The sequence below is a fragment of the Hyaena hyaena genome, unplaced genomic scaffold (assembly GCF_003009895.1).
Source record: "Hyaena hyaena isolate Hyena2069 unplaced genomic scaffold, ASM300989v1 scaffold_38, whole genome shotgun sequence".
Lineage (NCBI taxonomy): Eukaryota > Metazoa > Chordata > Mammalia > Carnivora > Hyaenidae > Hyaena > Hyaena hyaena.
Genome location: NW_024080670.1, coordinates 217,418 through 235,299, shown reverse-complemented (window position 1 = coordinate 235,299; position 17,882 = coordinate 217,418). Strand labels below are relative to the sequence as shown.

Here is a 17,882-nt window from a genome sequence, read left to right as displayed (position 1 = left end):
CCCCCAAATCCCGGGTCATACAGAGTGTGCTCCCCAGGCTCCTCGGAGCCCTGCCTCACCGTGACGCATGCCATAGGTTTTCCGAGTGGAAGCCGGGCCGCCCCTCTGATGCCCGGCAAACCTAACCACGTCTGTGTTAGAGGCACACGCGGCCCCGGGCCTCCGCGGAGCTGTTGATCAATAAAACCGCGCTCCTCGGAGGATGCAAGTGACATCTATAAACCCGCGAGTGTCAAAACAATGGCAAGAAAGTCCTGTGTTCCTCCCGTCAGAGGACGGAAGCCGGGTGATTAATGCCAGCCCGGTGACACCGCAAGGAGAAATAAAACAAGCAGCTGGTGGTTCTGCGGGCCAGGCTCGGGCTCCTCTTCCCCGCCAGCGTCTCCGCTATAAATACTGACTCGCATTATGGGCAGGGGGCATAAATCTGTGCCCAAAAAGGGAAAAAGAAAGAGGCTCCAGAAACCTGCCAAGTCAACTTTCAACTTTTGGTTCCACGGTCAAAAGTCCGCCGCGCCCACCGCTCCTCCCTTAGAAGAAAGCCTCCGTGACACTAAAGGAGATTTAAAAAAAAGAAAACCAGGTCAACCTGGGAACACAAAGTGTAATTTTACATTTTGTGTGCAGTAAACTCGCCCCGCCCCCGACCCAGCCCCATGAGGTGCTGGTTGGTGTGGGGCCGGGGTTGTGAGCCTCTCCCCGGGAGCGCCCCCTACCTTCCCTGTGACCAGGGACTTGGGGGTGTGGCCTGAGTCTGACTTCTGATGACACCGCTTGTTCTTCAGCTCAAAGAGGGAGATGATTCCAGACGTTCTGGAAGGTCCACTGTCCTTTAGGTAACATAGGTTTCCCGCCTTGGGATCGGCAGTGGATTTGTGGCGCCACAGCCTCCTTTCCCGTCGGATCTACCCCCGACCTGCATGGCCCGCCACACGCCCACGAGAGTAGGCACCGTGTCCTTTGTTCCGTTCTGTCCCCCATGTGACCAAAAGCAGGCCGTGGTGCACAGTGGGTGCCCAGGAGTCCTGGCTGCTGACCCCTTGGTAGGACAGCTGTGTGGCTCCCATCAGAAGATGCCTCACAGCTGGGCACGCTGTCCGGAACACACCACGCACTGCGACGCGCTGCCTCACCGCTCTCTCTCCTTTCATCCTCAGGGACCAATTCTGCTCTCGGGCTTCATTTTGGCCTCTTCGTTTTTGTTCTTCCTGATCTTTACCACAACAAGACCACAGGTCTGAGGAATCATGGGACAAGGTCACATCTTCTGAGCTCACTGGAGGCCTGATTACATCTCACGTTGGTAACCGCGTGTCCCAGCCTGCACGTCCCGGTTTCCACTCCGGGCGTCTGGTGGGGGCGTTAGGAAGGCCTGACCAACTGCTGGGGGCTGAGCGGAGCTGGCTAGACTCAGTGACTGGGCGATGGCAGTGGTGTCCCCGCAGGCTTCCCTTGGGCGCACCCGGGCAGATGCAAGGGTGCGGAGGTCTGGACTTCCTTAGTCAGAGCGTGGCTTCCCCTTAGATGGGGCTCCGAGCATCATGGCTGTGACACAGAATGTGACTGAGGAGGGTGCCGACAGCCAGCTGAGCGCCGAGGGGGCCCGCTTCCTCCTTGCTGGCGCTCAAGGTCCCTGCCCAACGGCCCAGGGAGGCCCTCAAGGGGAGCGAGTTCTATGAACTTGGCTTACACTCGGCTTCATGCCGTACCACCTTTTGACTAGTCCTGACCTCCAGAGCAGTAGACTCATCCCCAGCGCAAGCTCATGGAAGCAAAGAAAAACGGAGCCACATGGACAGAAGAAGGAGAGGGACTCCAGCCGATTTTTAAATTTCATCGATTTTCCCCCCTCTGGTACTACATTTAAAAGTCTGCTAATTCTCATCCGTGCAGGCTGTGGGAATGTTCCAGAACTCACTTGAGTAATGACTCCAATGGCGTGTTGTGCCAGCGGGCCACGTGCCGACCCCAGAGGCACACGGGACTCCAACGACACATGAAGTAGGCGGCAGCAGCGGACTTCTCCGGCCCGTACATGCGTGATCTGCCTCCAGACGCTCATCTTGTGTGGGAAAAGCACATTTACCTAAGTGGACCTCAGAGCCAGGTGCGGCGCTGCGCACTTTGCCTGCGTGATCTCATTAAACAGGGACAGTGAGGCAGCCCTGCTTTGCACACGGTGCACCACGGCCCCCAGAGCCCAAGCAGCCCACTGGCCACCTCGGGACGCTCCACACAGGCGTGCACAGAGCCCTGAGTGCTCTCCCCGCCGGGTCCCTTCGGCCCACCAGCCCAGACCAGCCAGGGACAGCCCTGGCCGTGTGTGGAGCCCATAAATCACATCCCTGATGCTCGGAGGCTGTGCCTGTTCCTGGGTGATGAACTCCCACCGTCTGACAGGCCGGGGTAATTGGGTACCAGCCTTCCCTTCTCCAGCGCACGGCTGCGGGAGGAAGGTGACCGTACATCTCAACACTTCCCCTTTTTCTCTCAGCCCGGCACGTTCTCGCCCATGGCCTTCCAGCTCAGTCTGGTTCTGGAGACACAAAAATGCCTTTGTCAAGGGGGCTGCAGAGCAGCAGAGACCCTAGCCCAGCAGCCAGGTAGCCAAAAACCTCAGTGTGGCCGTGGCTGAAATGCCTTGCCATCCCGGCCACTGGTCCTCTGACTTCGGCTCAGTCCCTTCTCCCTTCTGGGCCTCAGTTTCTCCTTTTGTTAAAGGCTTTTTTTTTTTTTTAAGTTTATGTATAGGTTTTGAGAGAGAGAGAGAACACACATGTGCACACAAGCAGGGGAGGGGGAGAGAGAGGGAGGGAGGCAGAGAATCCACCCTGGTGCCCCCTAAACCAGTGTCTGTAGAAAACGTCCTAAAACCCTTTACAGAAGGTAGAGCGCCTGGGGGGCTCAGTTGGTTAAGCATCCGACTGGCTCAGGTCATGATCTCACAGCTCATTGTTCGAGCCCTGTGTTGGGCTCTGTGCTGACAGCTCGGAGCCCGGAGCCTGCTTCAGATTCTGTGTCTCCCTCTCTCTTTGCCCCTCCCATGCTTATGCTCTGTCTTTCTCTGTCTCTCAATAATAAATAAAAACACTAAAAAATTAAAAAAAAAAAAAAAAGAAATTGTCCTATCTAAAACCTTTTAGAGAACGCGGGGTGCCTGGGTGGCTCAGGCGGTTAAGCGTCCGACTTTGGCTCAGGTCATGATCTCACAGCTCGTGAGTTTGAACCCGGCATCGGGTTCTGTGCTGACAGCTCAGAGCCTACTTTGGATTCTGTGACTCCCTATCTCTGCCCCTCCTTCACTCATGCTCTTTCTCTCTTTCCTTCTCTCAAAAATAAACATTCCAAAAAAAATGTTGTTGTTTTTTTTTAAATTTTTTTAATTTATTTCTAGGAGAGAGAGAGAGAGAGAGAGAGAGAGTGAGCAGGGGAGGGTCAGAGAGAGAGGGAGTCACAGACTGAAACAGGCTCCAGGCTCTGAGCTGGCAGTCAACACAGAGCCCGACGTGGGGCTCGAACCCACGAACCGCGAGATCATGACCTAAGCGAAAGTCGGACGCTTACCCGACTAAGCCACCCAGGCGCCCCCCAAAAAAATGTTTTTAAATCAAGTGTCCTGGTGGCTGACCCTTGTCCCAGTCGATGAAAGGGCTGATTAGGAAAGACACAGGAAGTGTGTGCACAGGGCGCCAAGACTGAATTGGAAGATGGCTCTTAAAACCTTGAACCCTGGAGGCTTGGGGCACAATGCCGCCCTTGGGGTGCCGCAGTTGAACTCAACAAGCGGTAGGGAACCACGGCTAAACGGGAACTTGAAAGCACTGATAACGGAAAACAGTTTGAAGATGCGATGAGGAAAGTCATGAAACAGGTCTCCACAAGTTATCTCAAACCAAGCCGGGGCAACGATCGCAATATTTTCCCCAGAAAAACCTTAGGACCAATACATTCCTGTTTCTGAAACCTGTTCCGACTCGACTGCATAGTCACAGTGTATTTTCAGCACCCTCTCCTCCCCGCGCCAACAGCCAGCAGGGCTGAGATTTCACTGCCTCGGGTACAGACTGGGGAATCACGCAGTGATTCTCTCATTCGTTCACTTCACGAGCATGTCTTGAGCTCGCAGCCTATGCCAGGTACCACATGAGGAGCTGGGGGTCTGGAGGAGGAGGACAGCAGGAGCCTATGGAGCCACTGAACAGGGCACCCTGTCTACCAGGGGCTCAACGAGCTCAGGGGAATGACTCTAAGCCGGGAGTAAGGAATGGGAAGCGGGGCGGGGGTCTCAGGCAATGGCAGAGTGTGCGTGTGTCCATCTTCTACTGCTGGGTATCAAACTCACAGTCTTAGTGGCTTAGGTAGTACATTTATTATCTCAGTTTCCGTGGAGTGGGAGTCTGATCGTGGCTCAGCAGTGTTCTCTGCAGGGGTCTCACAGGGCAGCAGTCAAGGTGGGAGCTGGGCTGTGTTCTCATCTGGAGGCTCGACAGAGGAGGAATCCGCCTCTGAGCTCCTTCTCACTGCGGGCAGGATTCCCTTCTGCACTGCCGTAGGTCTGAGTGGGGGCCCTGGTTTCTCACTGGCTAGAGGCCTCCCTCAGGAGCCTCTCCAACATGGCAGCTTACTTGTCAAGCCACTGGGGAGAATCCATCTCTCCGGTCTGCTCGGACAAAGGCTTAGATAACGTAACATCATCACAGGAATGGCCCTCCTCACCTCTGCCCTATTCTGCGGGTCCTGCTCCCGCTCAAGGTGGGGGTTACACAGACATGGACACCAGGGGGAGGGACCCCCAGGGTCTGTGCCCCACAGTGTGTGGAGGCCCTAAGAGGGGCCACGCAGGGGAAGCTGCAGGGGGTGTGAAAAGCAGCAGACAGTGAGGCAGTGGGATGAAACCGGGCGGTGGGCAGGTCCAGGCCCCCAGCACTCTGCAGATGGACGCCCACGAAGGGTGGACAGCAGCCGAGGCTCTCAGCGGTGGGGGAGGGGGGAGGAGGGGACACCATGACATTTGCTTTACAGAGACAAACACAGGGCTCCTGGGTGGCTCCGTCGGTTAAGCGACTTCAGCTCAGGTCATGATCTCACACTTCATGGGTTCGAGCCCCGCGTCGGGCTCTGTGCTGACAGCTCAGAGCCTGGAGCCTGCTTCAGAGTCTGTGTGTCCCTCTCTCTCTGCCCCTCCCCTGCTCACACTCACACACACTCTCTCTCTCTCTCAAAAATAAGTAAACATTAAAAAAAAAAAAAAAAAAGACAAACACTTCCCTAGGCATAAAATAGAAACATCCTTCCAGGGAGCATTCTTTCAAGGGAATGTTGACGTTAGTTACCTCCAGGAAGGGAGCCGGTGGCTGCGGGGACTTGGGCGCCTTTTGAATTTTGAGTCCATGTGAATGCATGGCAGTCAAGAAATGAATTTGTTCATTTTTTTAAGCCATCCCTGTGGCAGCAATGTGCAGAAGGGGCCGGGAAGAAAGCAGCGTAGCTGTGGGGAAGGATTAGAGCCCAAGGAAGGAAAAGGACCTCGGTGATCCAACCCCGGCAGAGCGCTGGGACTCTGGAGAAGGAAGGACTTGAAATCTCCTGGTATTTAGAGCCTTTTCCTCCAAATTTCCTCAACTTGCTGCCTCATTTCTTAGCTTCCCTCTGCCCTTAGAGATGTGGCCCAAAGAGCTCTTGGACTTCAAGAACGTGGCTGTCCCTATAGAAAGGCAATGGGTCCCCAATAGGTAGAGCCCACCTCCTTCTCATCATTCCAATACAAAGTGCTAATTTCTCTTTCTCTAACGCATTTGATGGTCACTTCAAAGAGATTCTTCAAAGAGATTGCATTAGACCAAAAGAAGGAAGAGAGAAGAAAAAAAACCCCAACATTAACTACAGAATCCTGATGGGTTATGATTGCATTACTTTTCCCTGAACACCAGTCCCAGCTTCCTTTTTGTGCTCTAAATTACCAATTCTAGTCCCTGTGTAGCCAAATAATAATAATTACCATATAAATGAATATGCATATGTGTCATTTTCCTCCCTAAAAGCGGGAGCGCCTGTTTATTTTGGATGAGGGTTTGTTTTGTTTCTGAACAACCAAAGCACATAATTAGGAGCCTCACCTCTTGCTCTTGAAATCCTGTCTCCGCCGGGAAGAGATGAAAAAGGTACGGGATGCCCCTTGAAGCTCAGAAGAAATTTTTAAACAAATTAAAGGAGATATCTCTTTGCTCGGCAGGCAACAACGGCTGGGACAGACTCAAGATCAGAATGTAGAGGCCGGAAGGGGCTTCGAAGCTGAGGCTGAGCCTGGCCTTTCACAGATAGGGACCCCGAGGCCTCGTGAAGAGTGCGGGGGGGTGAGGGGGGGACATGGTGTGCACTGGGGAGCCAGGAAGAGAGTGGCCAACAGCAGGACCCCGTGTTTGCATTTCTGTTCGGGGACGGACTGCAACAACACCCCCCACCCCCGCAGGACACACGAGCTCTGCGAGCCCGGGCGTCTGCATCCCCAAATGCGGTGAGGGCTGCACCTCCTCCAGCAGGCTGCGGTCAAGACGCTCAAGGCCACGGCTGCGGCCATCAGCCCTCCACTCCCATCAGCAGTCTCCACCGACAGCCTCATTGCATAGGGGCCCTGTGCCCCTGCAGCGTGGTGTTGTGGGCCAGGGGCCAGGCCAGGCACCCCAAGTCATTGGGGTCCAGGCGCCCTCCGACCCCCATCACCAACATAGTAACAATGGTGATCACTAATACTATAAATACCGAATCAATAGTATTAAGTCAACCAGAGTGTTCATTATGCACAGCAGAGTCACAGAGTACAAGAGAACTCATCATCATATCTCTTACGACAGAACTAACTGATAACGCTAACAGTAAGGATTATTACCATCTTGATGATGGTGGCGGCTGTTGGCGAGGACCAGGGATGCCTGGTCTCACGCTCTGTCTACACCGTGGGTGCACTGTGTAGACCAAACTTTTAGATATGCTCAAGAACATTTATAGACGTTAACTGCATGTTTCAGAGACTAACCTGGGTCACTGAGGGCAAGACTAGGATGCGCAGCTGAAGTCATAGAAGCCACAGCTGGAACCACCATCTTTGCCCCAGACGCCATGGCTTCATGACTTACAGAGATTAAAAAAAACCAAAAAAACAAACAAACAAAAAAAAACGAACCAAGCAGCCCGGTCAAGCTGGAGCCTGTGTCTGAACTCAGTGCCTGGATCTCCGAAACATGAGTTCAAGGCCCAGGGAATGCACCCAGTGACCCAAACCCACGATTCCACGCTTCTGAATTCCAGGTTAAATGCTCGTGCACCAGAAACATGCAGTGATTTATGAAAATGACTTGCACCAAATAACACTTCCATGCCTTGAGATTGGGTTGTGTAAAAATGGGTAAAGCCTGGCCCGAAGCCAAAAGGAGGGTCTGAGTCAAGAAGCTGAGTTTGCCCACCTGCCTGCAAGACCCAGGGCCTTTCTTGTTCTCACGCTCAGCATGGGGTGGGGGGTGTCCAGCCTTTCTGGTACCAAGGCAGCTAGGGACACCCTTGACCTAGGAGCAGAGCAGCCAGCACACGGCAGCTCTGGATCGTGAGGTGGTGGGTGTGGCATCAAAAGCATCTTGAAAGGAAATCCGGGGGCACCTGGGTGGCTCAGTTGGTTGAGAGTCTGACTTTGGCTCAGGTCATGATCTCGCAGTTGGCAAGTTGGAGCCCCGCGTTGGGCTCTGTGCTGTCAGTGCAGAGCCTGCTCTGGATCCTCTGTCCCCCTCCCTCTGCCCCCCGCCCTGCTCGTACTCTTTCTGTCTCTCTCTCTCAAAAATATGTCAACATTAAAAAAGAGAATAAAGGGGGAAATCTGAAGCAGGTGTGGGGAGCCCCTGCCGCCTGCCTTTGCTGATGCCAAGAACTAGCACGGAGCAGGGACAACATGTGGGCCAGGGAGCAGCTATGGCTTGTGAGGAGCCTACACTGCTCAGGGCGAGTGAGATTCCTGGGGTAGGAACTGACGGTTACTCCCTCCCGCCGCTAAGCGCTCCCTGGTGCCAGGGGCTCTCGGCATCCTGAACCCGCCCCACGTGCCAGGCTGTCCCCAGCTCTGCCTGTAAATGCAGCCCCCATCCCGCTGTCACGTTCCAGTCGGGGTGACTCAGGTGCGCTCATAGCAAAGGAGTAACACCCAACATTCGGCCAAACCACAGCCCTAGGCGGCGGAGAAGCAGCTGGGCCCGAAGCGCGAGGAACAGAACCGGCACACTCCCAGCCCGGCCACCCGCAATGCAAGAGTTTAATTCGACTTGGCAAACTCAAAATCAATTATAGGTTAAGGCGTAGAGCGTTTTGTATGGAAAGTGCTGGCCCATTTCCAGTCACTTAGGAGGCTCTCCCCTCCCCCTTTATTCCTGACAAATGACAGTTTCCACACCTCCCAGATAAAAGACAGGGAACCTTCAAGAGCGTGGCTGATTGGTGGGGCAGCTTTGAGAACTGATATGAGGTCTGTAGGAAGCGGGGTCCGGGCCTCATGCTGCCTGCCAGCTTACCCCACCCAGCTGCCCGCCCAAGTCAGCGCCTCCACAGACCACGCCAGCCCCATCTCCAGGGGTTTCTGGAACAACCTGGCTCTCCTGGCTTGGGTCGTGGCCCTCACAGCCCTTCTGACAGCTGGCCCTCCTTTGGGCGTGCAAGGCTGTATCCGACTGTAGCTGGTGAGCTCAAGACCAAGGGACCCCCTTGCTCGTGGGGGGCTGAGGCGGAGGGGAAAGTCCAGCAGCAAAGGCCATGCGGTGCCTGCAACAGGCGCTAAGCGTAGGGGAAACTGAGCCAGATGGGCTTGGGAGCAGTGACAAGTCCTCAAACAAGCCCCTGGCTAAGGGGCCATTCTTCTGACACTGCTGGGAGCTGGACGTTTGCTTTGTGGGGGGTGTAGGGGGATAGGAGCCTTTATTTCACCTGGGGGCAGGTGGGAGGGAGAACCCTGACAGAAGGCAGCGGGCAAGGCAGAAGCGGGGCTGGTGTCTGGACGGGGACTGGGCCAGGGAAGGGCTGCCCTACCCGTAGGCCTATTGGGAAGAAGAAACTGAGGCCGGCCTCTGCTGAGACCTAACCCGAGGGGGTGCGGGTGGGCATGGGAACTGGGTCTGGAGGAACGAAGGTGCCCTCCCTCCAGGCTGGACACGGAGCCCGGGTCCCTTCTCACTTTCCTCTTGTAGGGCCTGAGTCCCTCCTGGCTGACTGGGCCACGTGACCCCCAAACCTCACCGCTCCCACCCCAGAAGAAGGAGCTAGATCAGACAGGGCAGTGGACATGGAGCCTGGGGGAAGTTAGGGAATGCGGGGTGGAGTCCATGGAGTGTGAGGGGGAAGTATGCTTTCTACCCGGAACTGAAGAGAAAGGGCAAAAACGTTTTTCATGATCGTGTGAAAGTACCCCTTAGAACAGGGGTCAGGAAACTATGACTCCTGGGCCAAATCTGGCCTGCTGCCTGTGTTTGTAAATAAAGTTTTATTGGGACAAACCACGCCTTTTAATCTCTGTACCACGTACAGCTGCTTCCACATTACATCAGAGGTGAGCACCATATGGCTTCTACAATGCCTACTATAGTCACCACCTGGCCTTTATGGAAAATGTTCATCTAGCCCCGGTTTAGAGTGGCCTCTGAACTTGGGGGGCCCGTGCCTAGGCAGCAGGAGACCATGAGCTCACTGGGAGCAAGCTGAGGTCTAAGGAAAACACACTGTTCTGATGAGCTTCTGAAACAGACTGCAGCTTTTCTGTGGCTTGGGATCCAGACTCGCAGAGCCGAGGACCATGCAGACCCGGCTGTGACCAAGTGTGAGGACTGTTACTTGCTCACCAGCACGCCAGAGAGATGTCCGGCGATCTTTCCAGAGTTGGGCCTCTCGACGAATTTTTAAGCGAGAGGGAGAGGGAAAGAGAGTATGTGTGCACATACATGCACACTGAAAGAGCACAGGCACATAAGCTGTGTTCTGGGCACCATGAGGTCTGCACAGTCCACCCGCTCACTCCCTCTGAGAGCAGCTCTGATGGGTGGACAGCATGCAGACAGTGGCTACTTGAGGAATCAGAAAAGTATACAATGGTAGGTGACCTGGGGAAGGAGAACAGAATTCAAAGTACCAGCAAAGCAGTACCCCCACCTGGTCTTCAGGCAGCCTGAAACTGAGCGCAGGTGACAGGGAGGGCCCGAGAGATGGCCAGGAGGGGTCCTCACATCCAGCTTGGGCAGTGAGAGAGGGGATCCCTGACACTCAGACAGCGGGGAGATCTCCGTGTGTTTCTCTTTTCTGTTTCTTTTCACCCCAGCCCCCAGGCAAGCCTGCTGTGGCAGTGGTGCCATGGAGAGCCCGCAGGTGCCTGAAACTCTGAGGGGGTAGAGGGCCCTTCCTCTGCAGTCCCTAGAGAATGGGCACGCGGACAGCACAGAGCCGCAGGGAGCTGCATGGCACTCCTGGAGGTTTTGCACCCAGAACCAAGATGGGAACCACAGCACAGAGAAGGTGGCTGGAACTTGCAGCCGGAGCCCCAGTGAATCATTGCCCACGAAGACAAAAAAATATCAACACCCACCATAGGATTTAAACGAGACCCAGAGTCTCACAGCAGTAAGATAAGTGTCCAGGATACAGAAGCACACAGCACAAGGGCAACGGGAACATCTCAGACCTGAGACTTCGCCACTGACACGACTCGAGTGCTAGAATGAGCGACGAGGCTAAGGAGGCTGGTTTTGAGCCACGATGATAATGACAAAGCTCAAACGAGTAAATGAATGGACAAACAGAAAGTCTTGCAAACAGAAGACAGCGAGAAGAGCCCAGTGGAATTCTGAAAACGGAGAAACATGGCAATCCAAATGAGAAGCTCACTGGACGGACCCAATAGGAGAATGGAGACAGGAAAGGAGGGCCTCAGGGAGCTCATCATCCAAAACACGACACAGGGGCGGGGAGCAGAGAATGGAGCCTCGGCGACCCCGCAGGGACCACAGGCCTGCTGTTCACAGACCTGGGGCCTCAGGAAATGGGGACAGAACAGTGCAGACACTACCTGGAGAAATAATGGCTGAAAACTACCCAAGTTTGGAGAAAAACGTAAACTTATCAATTCAAATCTCCAAAAGAACGAATCCAAAGAAATGCACACCAGCCATTTGGTAAGTGAACTGCTGGAAACCGAGGACGCAGAAAACAATCTGGAAGGAGGCCGGGGAAAGGGATGTGTGGCCTGGGCGGCTGTCTTTCCACCAGAGACCATGCTGGCAGGAAGGAAGCGGGACCCTTCAAGGCATGAGGAGAAAGAGCTGGGCACCTAGAATGTCGAACCCAGGGACAAACGTCCTTCAGGAATGAAGGCAAAAGGGGCACCCAGGTGGCTCAGTCAGTGAGCACCCAACTTCAGCTCAGGTCACGATCTCACAGTTTGTGAGTTCAAGTCCCACATCAGGCTTGCTGCTCTCAGCACAGAACCCGCTTCAGATCCTCTGTCCCGCCCCCCCACCTGTCTCCCGCTTGCATGCTCTCAAAAATAAATAAACATTAAAAAAAAAATCCCACAAGAGATAAATTAAAATGAAATACTTTAAAAATGTTCAAATCACTGACAAATTGGACTTCGTTAAAATTAAAACCATTTGCTCTGTGACAGCCACTGATATGAAGACACTAAGACTAACTGTGGACTAGGAGGTGAGGTCTGCAAATCACACAATCGCACAGCCCTCAGTATTCTCATCTGTAAAATGGGGAAGGCAGAGTGCCGACCCCACAGAGTTCCTCTGAGGACCCGAGGAGTCAGCGCGTGGAAAGCCCTCCCATGGTGCCCGCTGTTCCTGCTGCCCCCATCTGCCCCTCCAGACCCCCTCACCCCCTCCAACCCCCCCGCCCCCGTGCCCCAGGAGGCTGGCCTCCACGGATGGGCCGTGTCATCTGGACACCTGCCCTCTGGCTTCACTGGGTCTGGAGGCAGGGAGTCAGGGGCACCCCCAGTTCTCCTCTGCCCCTCCAGGTCCGGGAGTGCGCAGCTCCCTGTGGGGCTGGTCTCAGGTGCTCATGGGTTACCTGAACTGTCCCCTGCTTCCACAACTGTCCTTTCCTTGAAGGCTCTCCTGTGACCCTTGGGGCGGGGCCAGCTGTCTCCTATGATTTCCCCGAGGGGCGGGGCCGGCTGTCTCCTACCATCCCGAGGGGCGCCCCAGATTCTACCTTCTTATCCGGCTCCATCCAAGGTGAAATCCACACACTGGGCTTCCCTGAGCTCAGGTTCGTCTGTTTCACCCTTCTCTGCAGGCCCTGGCTCATCTCTGCGCCAGGACCTGAACCCACGCTGCTCCCCTCCCTTTATCCAGGAACAGAGCCCCGCTCCCTGGGAGCCCCGCCGAGCTGCTCCCCGCAGCTCCTTACCCGCCTGACACAGTCCTCCTCGCTCACGCGCTCCTGAATCAGTCTGACGAGCAGTGCGCTGGGCACCGTCTAAAGGAAAGAAGACACACGGAATGAGAGCCGTAAGGACGTGTGACGGGCAGGCCGGCCGGGCTCAGCTGAGCGCTGGGGAGCTGGCTGTGTGGACACAAAGGTTCTCCAGGCCCAGTGGCCTCTGTAAAGTCCAGCCCTCCCCCGGCACCCTGTGCTCCCCAACACTTGTGCTCACCGACCTCCACGCTCTGGCTTATCCCGTGCCCCCGCCCGGGTGCTCCCCTCCCACCCAGTGACTCTAAGTTCCCTCAGATCCCCGCCCGCAAGCCGCCCTCCCCAGGACACGGCATCCTGGGCAACTGGCTCACAGGTCAGGGAGAGGATGCAGGAAGAGGAGGACAGAGGCTCTGGAGCCCTCAGAGTGATTCTAGAAGGTTACGCCTGATTTCAGGAGGAGATTGGGCCATGTGGGTAAAGACGTTCCTAGGGAGACCCTTGGGGGGCCGCTTGATGGGTTGGGGACTCAGACACTCATGATTTGGGCCCTGGCCACCTGCTGAGTGACATTGGACAAGTCTTCAATACTCTGAGCCTCAGTTTCCTCACTTGTAAAGGAGATGAAGACGAGGTGCTTCCAAGAGCTACCGTGAGGATAAAATGGGACAATACCAGGGCTCAGCGCCGAGGCCAGGACCACCCCTGAGCACCCTCGATGCACCCTGCACGCTGCCCCCTCAGCACGGGTCTGGACAGGCAGCTCTGCTCAAGGGGGACACGGAGGCCTGGTCTGTGTGGCCTCCCTGTGTAGTGCACAGCCCCCGCTCACGTCTCTGACACGGGACGTGGGAGGTCAAGATAGATTCCAAACACGCAGGCACGCTTCTGGGGGTGGGGGTGGGGGTCTGGGAGCAGAACGCAGACCCACCCTCAGCACCGGGGCTCGCGCCCCCACCCCTGCCCGGGGCTGGCTCCATTCATGGTCAAGCGTCCCACTCTTGGCTACATCATGGCTGCTGGGTGACCTTGGGCAAGTCCTGGCCTCTGTAGGCTTCACACACCTCACGCAGAGAAACGAGCGACAATTCTGTAGTTTCTCCTTTTATTTTTTTGTCCCTCATCCACACATTCTGCCTCCCGTAACGCAGAGCCCCCCAGAGTTCCTTAAGGAGCCACCCTCTTGCCCTTCGGCCTATATAGTTTCTGTGGGGCCAAGCCCACCGTCAGATACAGAGGGGGGCCTGATTGGTCCAAGTTGACCAGTATATCCCACCGCTGGCCACTGCGATTGCTTCAGACGCTGCCCCTGCCCCAATCCTGGCCAAGAGGCATCAGGCCCAAGATGTGGAATGCAATCGTCAGAGGCAGGAGCCCTTGCTTTCCAGTGGATCCAAAGCTGAGGGGCTGGAGCCGCAGCAGGCACTGGGCACGAGGGGGTCGTAAGGGCACGGAGCCAGCACGAAGGACACCCCAGGTCTCGGCCTCAGGATGGCCTTTCCAGGATGTGGAATCGGAAGAGGAAGACAGAGCAGACGGCGGGACAATGGTGGAGGGGGTGCCTCTGAGGAGCCTCGGACCTGTCTGTGTCCACCGGAAAGTTCTGGGGCCACCGCGGTTTCTACTGAACCAACATCGGAAGTCAAGAGCAAGCGTGAGCAGGAGAGAGAGAAGGAATGCATGCGTGACACGCTGAGAAAGAGGAGGCCAGAGAAGCGAGAGGCGAGAGGGGAGCGAGCCGGCATCCAGTCCCTGGCTCGGGCACCTCCAGGGCACCTGTGTCCTTCATCTGCCCTCTCCCTGGTCTTGCCACCGTCTTGCTCAGGCCAGTCATCCCCCCACCGGGGTGCGCACCCCTGGAGGGCTTGTGCGAGCGCAGGTCACCAGCCCCACGCCAGGGCTTCTCAGCCAGTGGGTCTAGGGTGAGGCCCAGATCTGCATTTCTAACAAGTGCTCAGGGATGCTGAGGCTGCTGGTCCGGGGACCCCCCTGGAGCGCCACTGTGTTAAAAGCGAACTCCAGCACCCAAGAGCCCCGCCCCGCTTGGGAGAGGCTACTGGCGGGGACTGGGGGGAGGGGGGGCTGGGGGGTACCTTTCCGCCCCACCCCATCTTCTCAGCTCTCCTGGGGAAACGTCCCCCAGCTGGCCGGAGAGGGAAGGGGGTCAACGGGGGAGGAGCAGCCCTTTCCTGTCCCCCCTCAACCCCAGGCAGAGCCAGTTTTCATCCTGAGGCCCGTTTCCCTTCGAGATGTGTCTCCGTCCCTGCCGACACCCTTTCAGGAGACAGCATTCAAACAGGTACCAGGACGGGCAGGGGGTAGTGGGGGGGGGGGGGGCCGAGGGGGGTGCAAGCCAGTCAAAGAACAGGGTTGAAAGGAGACAGGTCCAGATGGGGTACAGCACCCGCAGGGCTGTGCCCGGCAGGGGACAGGCCCCTGGCTTTGAGCACAGCCCCTCCCGGGGGCCCCCTGCCGCTCGCCGCCTTGGCGCTGTCTCCGTGCCAGCTTTGATGTGTCACGTCAGCAGCGGGGCTTCCGGGGGACGCTTCTCGGAGTCCCTGCCAAACTGTCTTTGTAGGACTCAGGCTCCCTCCTCCCAGAGCTCTGCCATGCTCTCCCACCCCAGTCCCTCGAGGCCTGGCTTTGTGGGCAGGCTCGGGGACAAACTGGCAGAGCCCAGCGAAGGCCCAGATCAGATGCTGGCCCCTGCCCCCTGGTCTCCCTGCTTTCTTGTCATCAAGGCAGGGTCGGCCCCACTGGCTCCTGGCTGGACCTCACTTCCCCTTCCAGTTCCCGCCGCGCGGACCCCGGCACCCATGTGCTGACCTCAAAGGGGCCGTTCTCCCCTGAACCACGGGACGCTGGGCTGCTGTTCACAGGTGGCCGGTGTGGTGGAAGGTCAAACCCTGGCTCTGCCCCCTGAGGGCCCTCACCTCACTTCCCACACCTGGGCATGGGCGGATGTGGTCCCATCCCCGGGTCCCACTCTCCAGGCCCCTCCTGTCCCTGTGTCGCCTTGAGTGACAATTGCTCAGGAGTCAGAGACATCTCAGTCTGCAGGATGAACTTGCACCTGGAGCAGAGGCAGGAGGGGGATCGTTGAGACCCCTTGTCTGGCCCCCCCCGGGGGGCCCCCTTCCTCCTACCGGTGCTGCTGGTGGGGGAGGGAAGCCTGCACTTGGACTTGAGCTCAAGTAAGACCTGCGCAGAGAATCTTTAATGACAACTCTCATGTTATAGTTCCTGCTGCTTCTCGGGGCTGTCGGCACAGGTCTGGATGGCAGGCACTCCCGGAGCTGTGGAAGCAGGCCCTGGGCCGAGTCTGCAACGGGCCCTCATCACGTGCCACGGGGCCACAGAGGGAGGTGGCCCAGCAGGGACCCTGTGGTGGGAAAGGCCAATGAACTTCACCGTCGCCTTGAGTGGCTGACGGGGGACACGGGACACCGGGAGGGCCCTGAGCCGTGTGGCCTCCAGGGCTCGGAGCAGCAGGGTGGGAGAGGGGGTGGCGAGAGTTGGCGGAGGGCAGTCGGGGAGCCCCCAGCCATCCTCCATGTACTACGCGCCTGTGTGCATGCAGAGGCAAGAGTTCTTTTATTTGGAAACTAAAGAAAATGGTGACTCTGGCAACTGGACGCTTGGGCACATGGGGTTACACCAGATTTTAAATTTGTAAGCAGAGCTGGGGTTAGTAAATAACACTGAAGCGAGAAAGAACCCAGCTCCGGATCCTTCCTCTCTGACCCACAGGCCTTCAGAGTCTGGGTCACTTATTCATTCAACAAACACAGGCTGCTCTGCTCTAATGCAACAGCCACGTTCCGAAGAAAACTTGACCTGGGGATGATTGTGCTGTAAGAGTAATAATGGTGACGAGAAAGGGGAGTGGCGTTTGGGGTGGGTTCCCAGGGGCCACGTTAGAATTCCCTGGGGAGCATTTGAAAACTCCGGTGCCTGACCCCTAGTCCCCAGGATTCAGACTAAACAAGTCTGGCAGGGTCCACGTGAGCCTAATGTGCTTCGAAGATCGAGAACTTCTGGACCAGGCAGTCACTCAGGTGTGTTTGCAGGTGTGTATTTTCCTGTAGGGATTTCAATAGTAAAGCTCCCCCCCCCCCACCTGCCTCCCCCCAGTAGAAATGAAACCATTCTGGAATAGTCACACTCAGCTCCTGCTGCAGAGATTTATCCTGGCAGCGCGGGCCGCCTTCACCTTCCTGCTGCCTCCTGTGTGGTTAGAAACCGACGGGACTCGGCTCTGTTCCCCTGACTTCCCAAACCCCAGCAGGGCCTGCACTGGGCCAGAACCAGCCCCGACAGCAGGGGCCTCCTTCACTTTCCCGGCCTCACTCGGGCTCCCCGCCCTGCCCCCGGGGCCCCTCACCTGCGGTTTGGAAGGAGGGTCGGCCTAGCGAATGACCAGAGCAGGCAGATGAGGGGCGAGGATCTGACAAGACTGGGTAAACTGAGAGCAAATGTGGCCTTGGTCAAGGTGGAGAGGAGATGAGAAACACCTGCCGGGGGGTAGGGTTTATACCCAGAGTGCCCTGGGGCCTGAAGACCGCGAGAAAGCGCCTCCTCCTCGGGGTTTAGCCCCGACCAGATCCCCCTGTGCCCCGCCGAGCCCGCTCCGCACACGCCTCCCCAGAGCTGGCCGGGCCCTGGGGCCCCCTGACCGACTGGCCTGTGCAGACCCCCTTTCCTGAGCACCGGGCCGTGGTGCTGCTTCTGTGGGCGGGTGAGCCGGGGAACAGGGTGGGGACCAGGATGTTAATGAAGTGGCCTCAAGGAGGCGGAGAGTGGCCGCGGACGGTCCGATTCCGGCTGCAGAGCGCCAAGCAGGAAGGTGGTGCCTCCATCCGGGGCCCCGGAGTCACTGTGATCGCCACCCCCGTCTCCTCTTCTGGCCCCCGCTGTCCCTGCTGTGGGGCCGGGCTCTGGGGTAGGCCCCACCCCGCCCTCGCCCTGGGCCCTTACGTAACCTCCAGTGCCCGGTGCCAACAGGGAGGGTGTGAGGGGAGGAGGGAGGCCTGGAAACACTCAGCAAACACAGGGACGCTCCCTGTTCTCAGCCGCCTTCCCTCACAAACAAGCCTGAGTCTCCAGAAAGAACGTCCCAGAGGGCACGTCCCTGCGGCTCTGGTCTGAATGCACGTGTCCCCCATACTCACGTACTGAAATCCTAACCCTCAAGGTGACAGTATGGCGGTGGGGACAGCTTTGGGAGGTGACTGGGGGGGAAGAGTGGAGCCGTCACCAAGGGGCTTAGTGCCCTTATTCAAGAGACCACAGGGGGCACCTGGGTGGCTTAGTCGGTTAAGCGTCCGACTTTCGCTTAGGTCATGATCTCGCGGTTCGTGGGTTCGAGCCCCGCGTCGAGCTCTGTGCTGACTGCCAGCTCAGAGCCTGGAGCCTGTTTCAGTCTGTGACTCCCTCTCTCT

General features: G+C 57.1%; 1 protein-coding gene across 3 annotated transcripts in view; it reads right to left on the bottom strand.

Annotated features, from left to right (window-relative positions):
• The window catches only part of AK8 (adenylate kinase 8), a 126,863-nt gene that overhangs the window by 95,861 nt on the left and 13,120 nt on the right, over window positions 1-17,882 (bottom strand). For all 3 annotated transcript variants that reach the window (XM_039229429.1, XM_039229430.1, XM_039229432.1), the window contains exon 5: window positions 12,436-12,504. In XM_039229429.1, coding sequence (XP_039085360.1) covers window positions 12,436-12,504 — 69 coding nt within the window. The remainder of the gene's footprint in view (window positions 1-12,435; window positions 12,505-17,882) is intronic.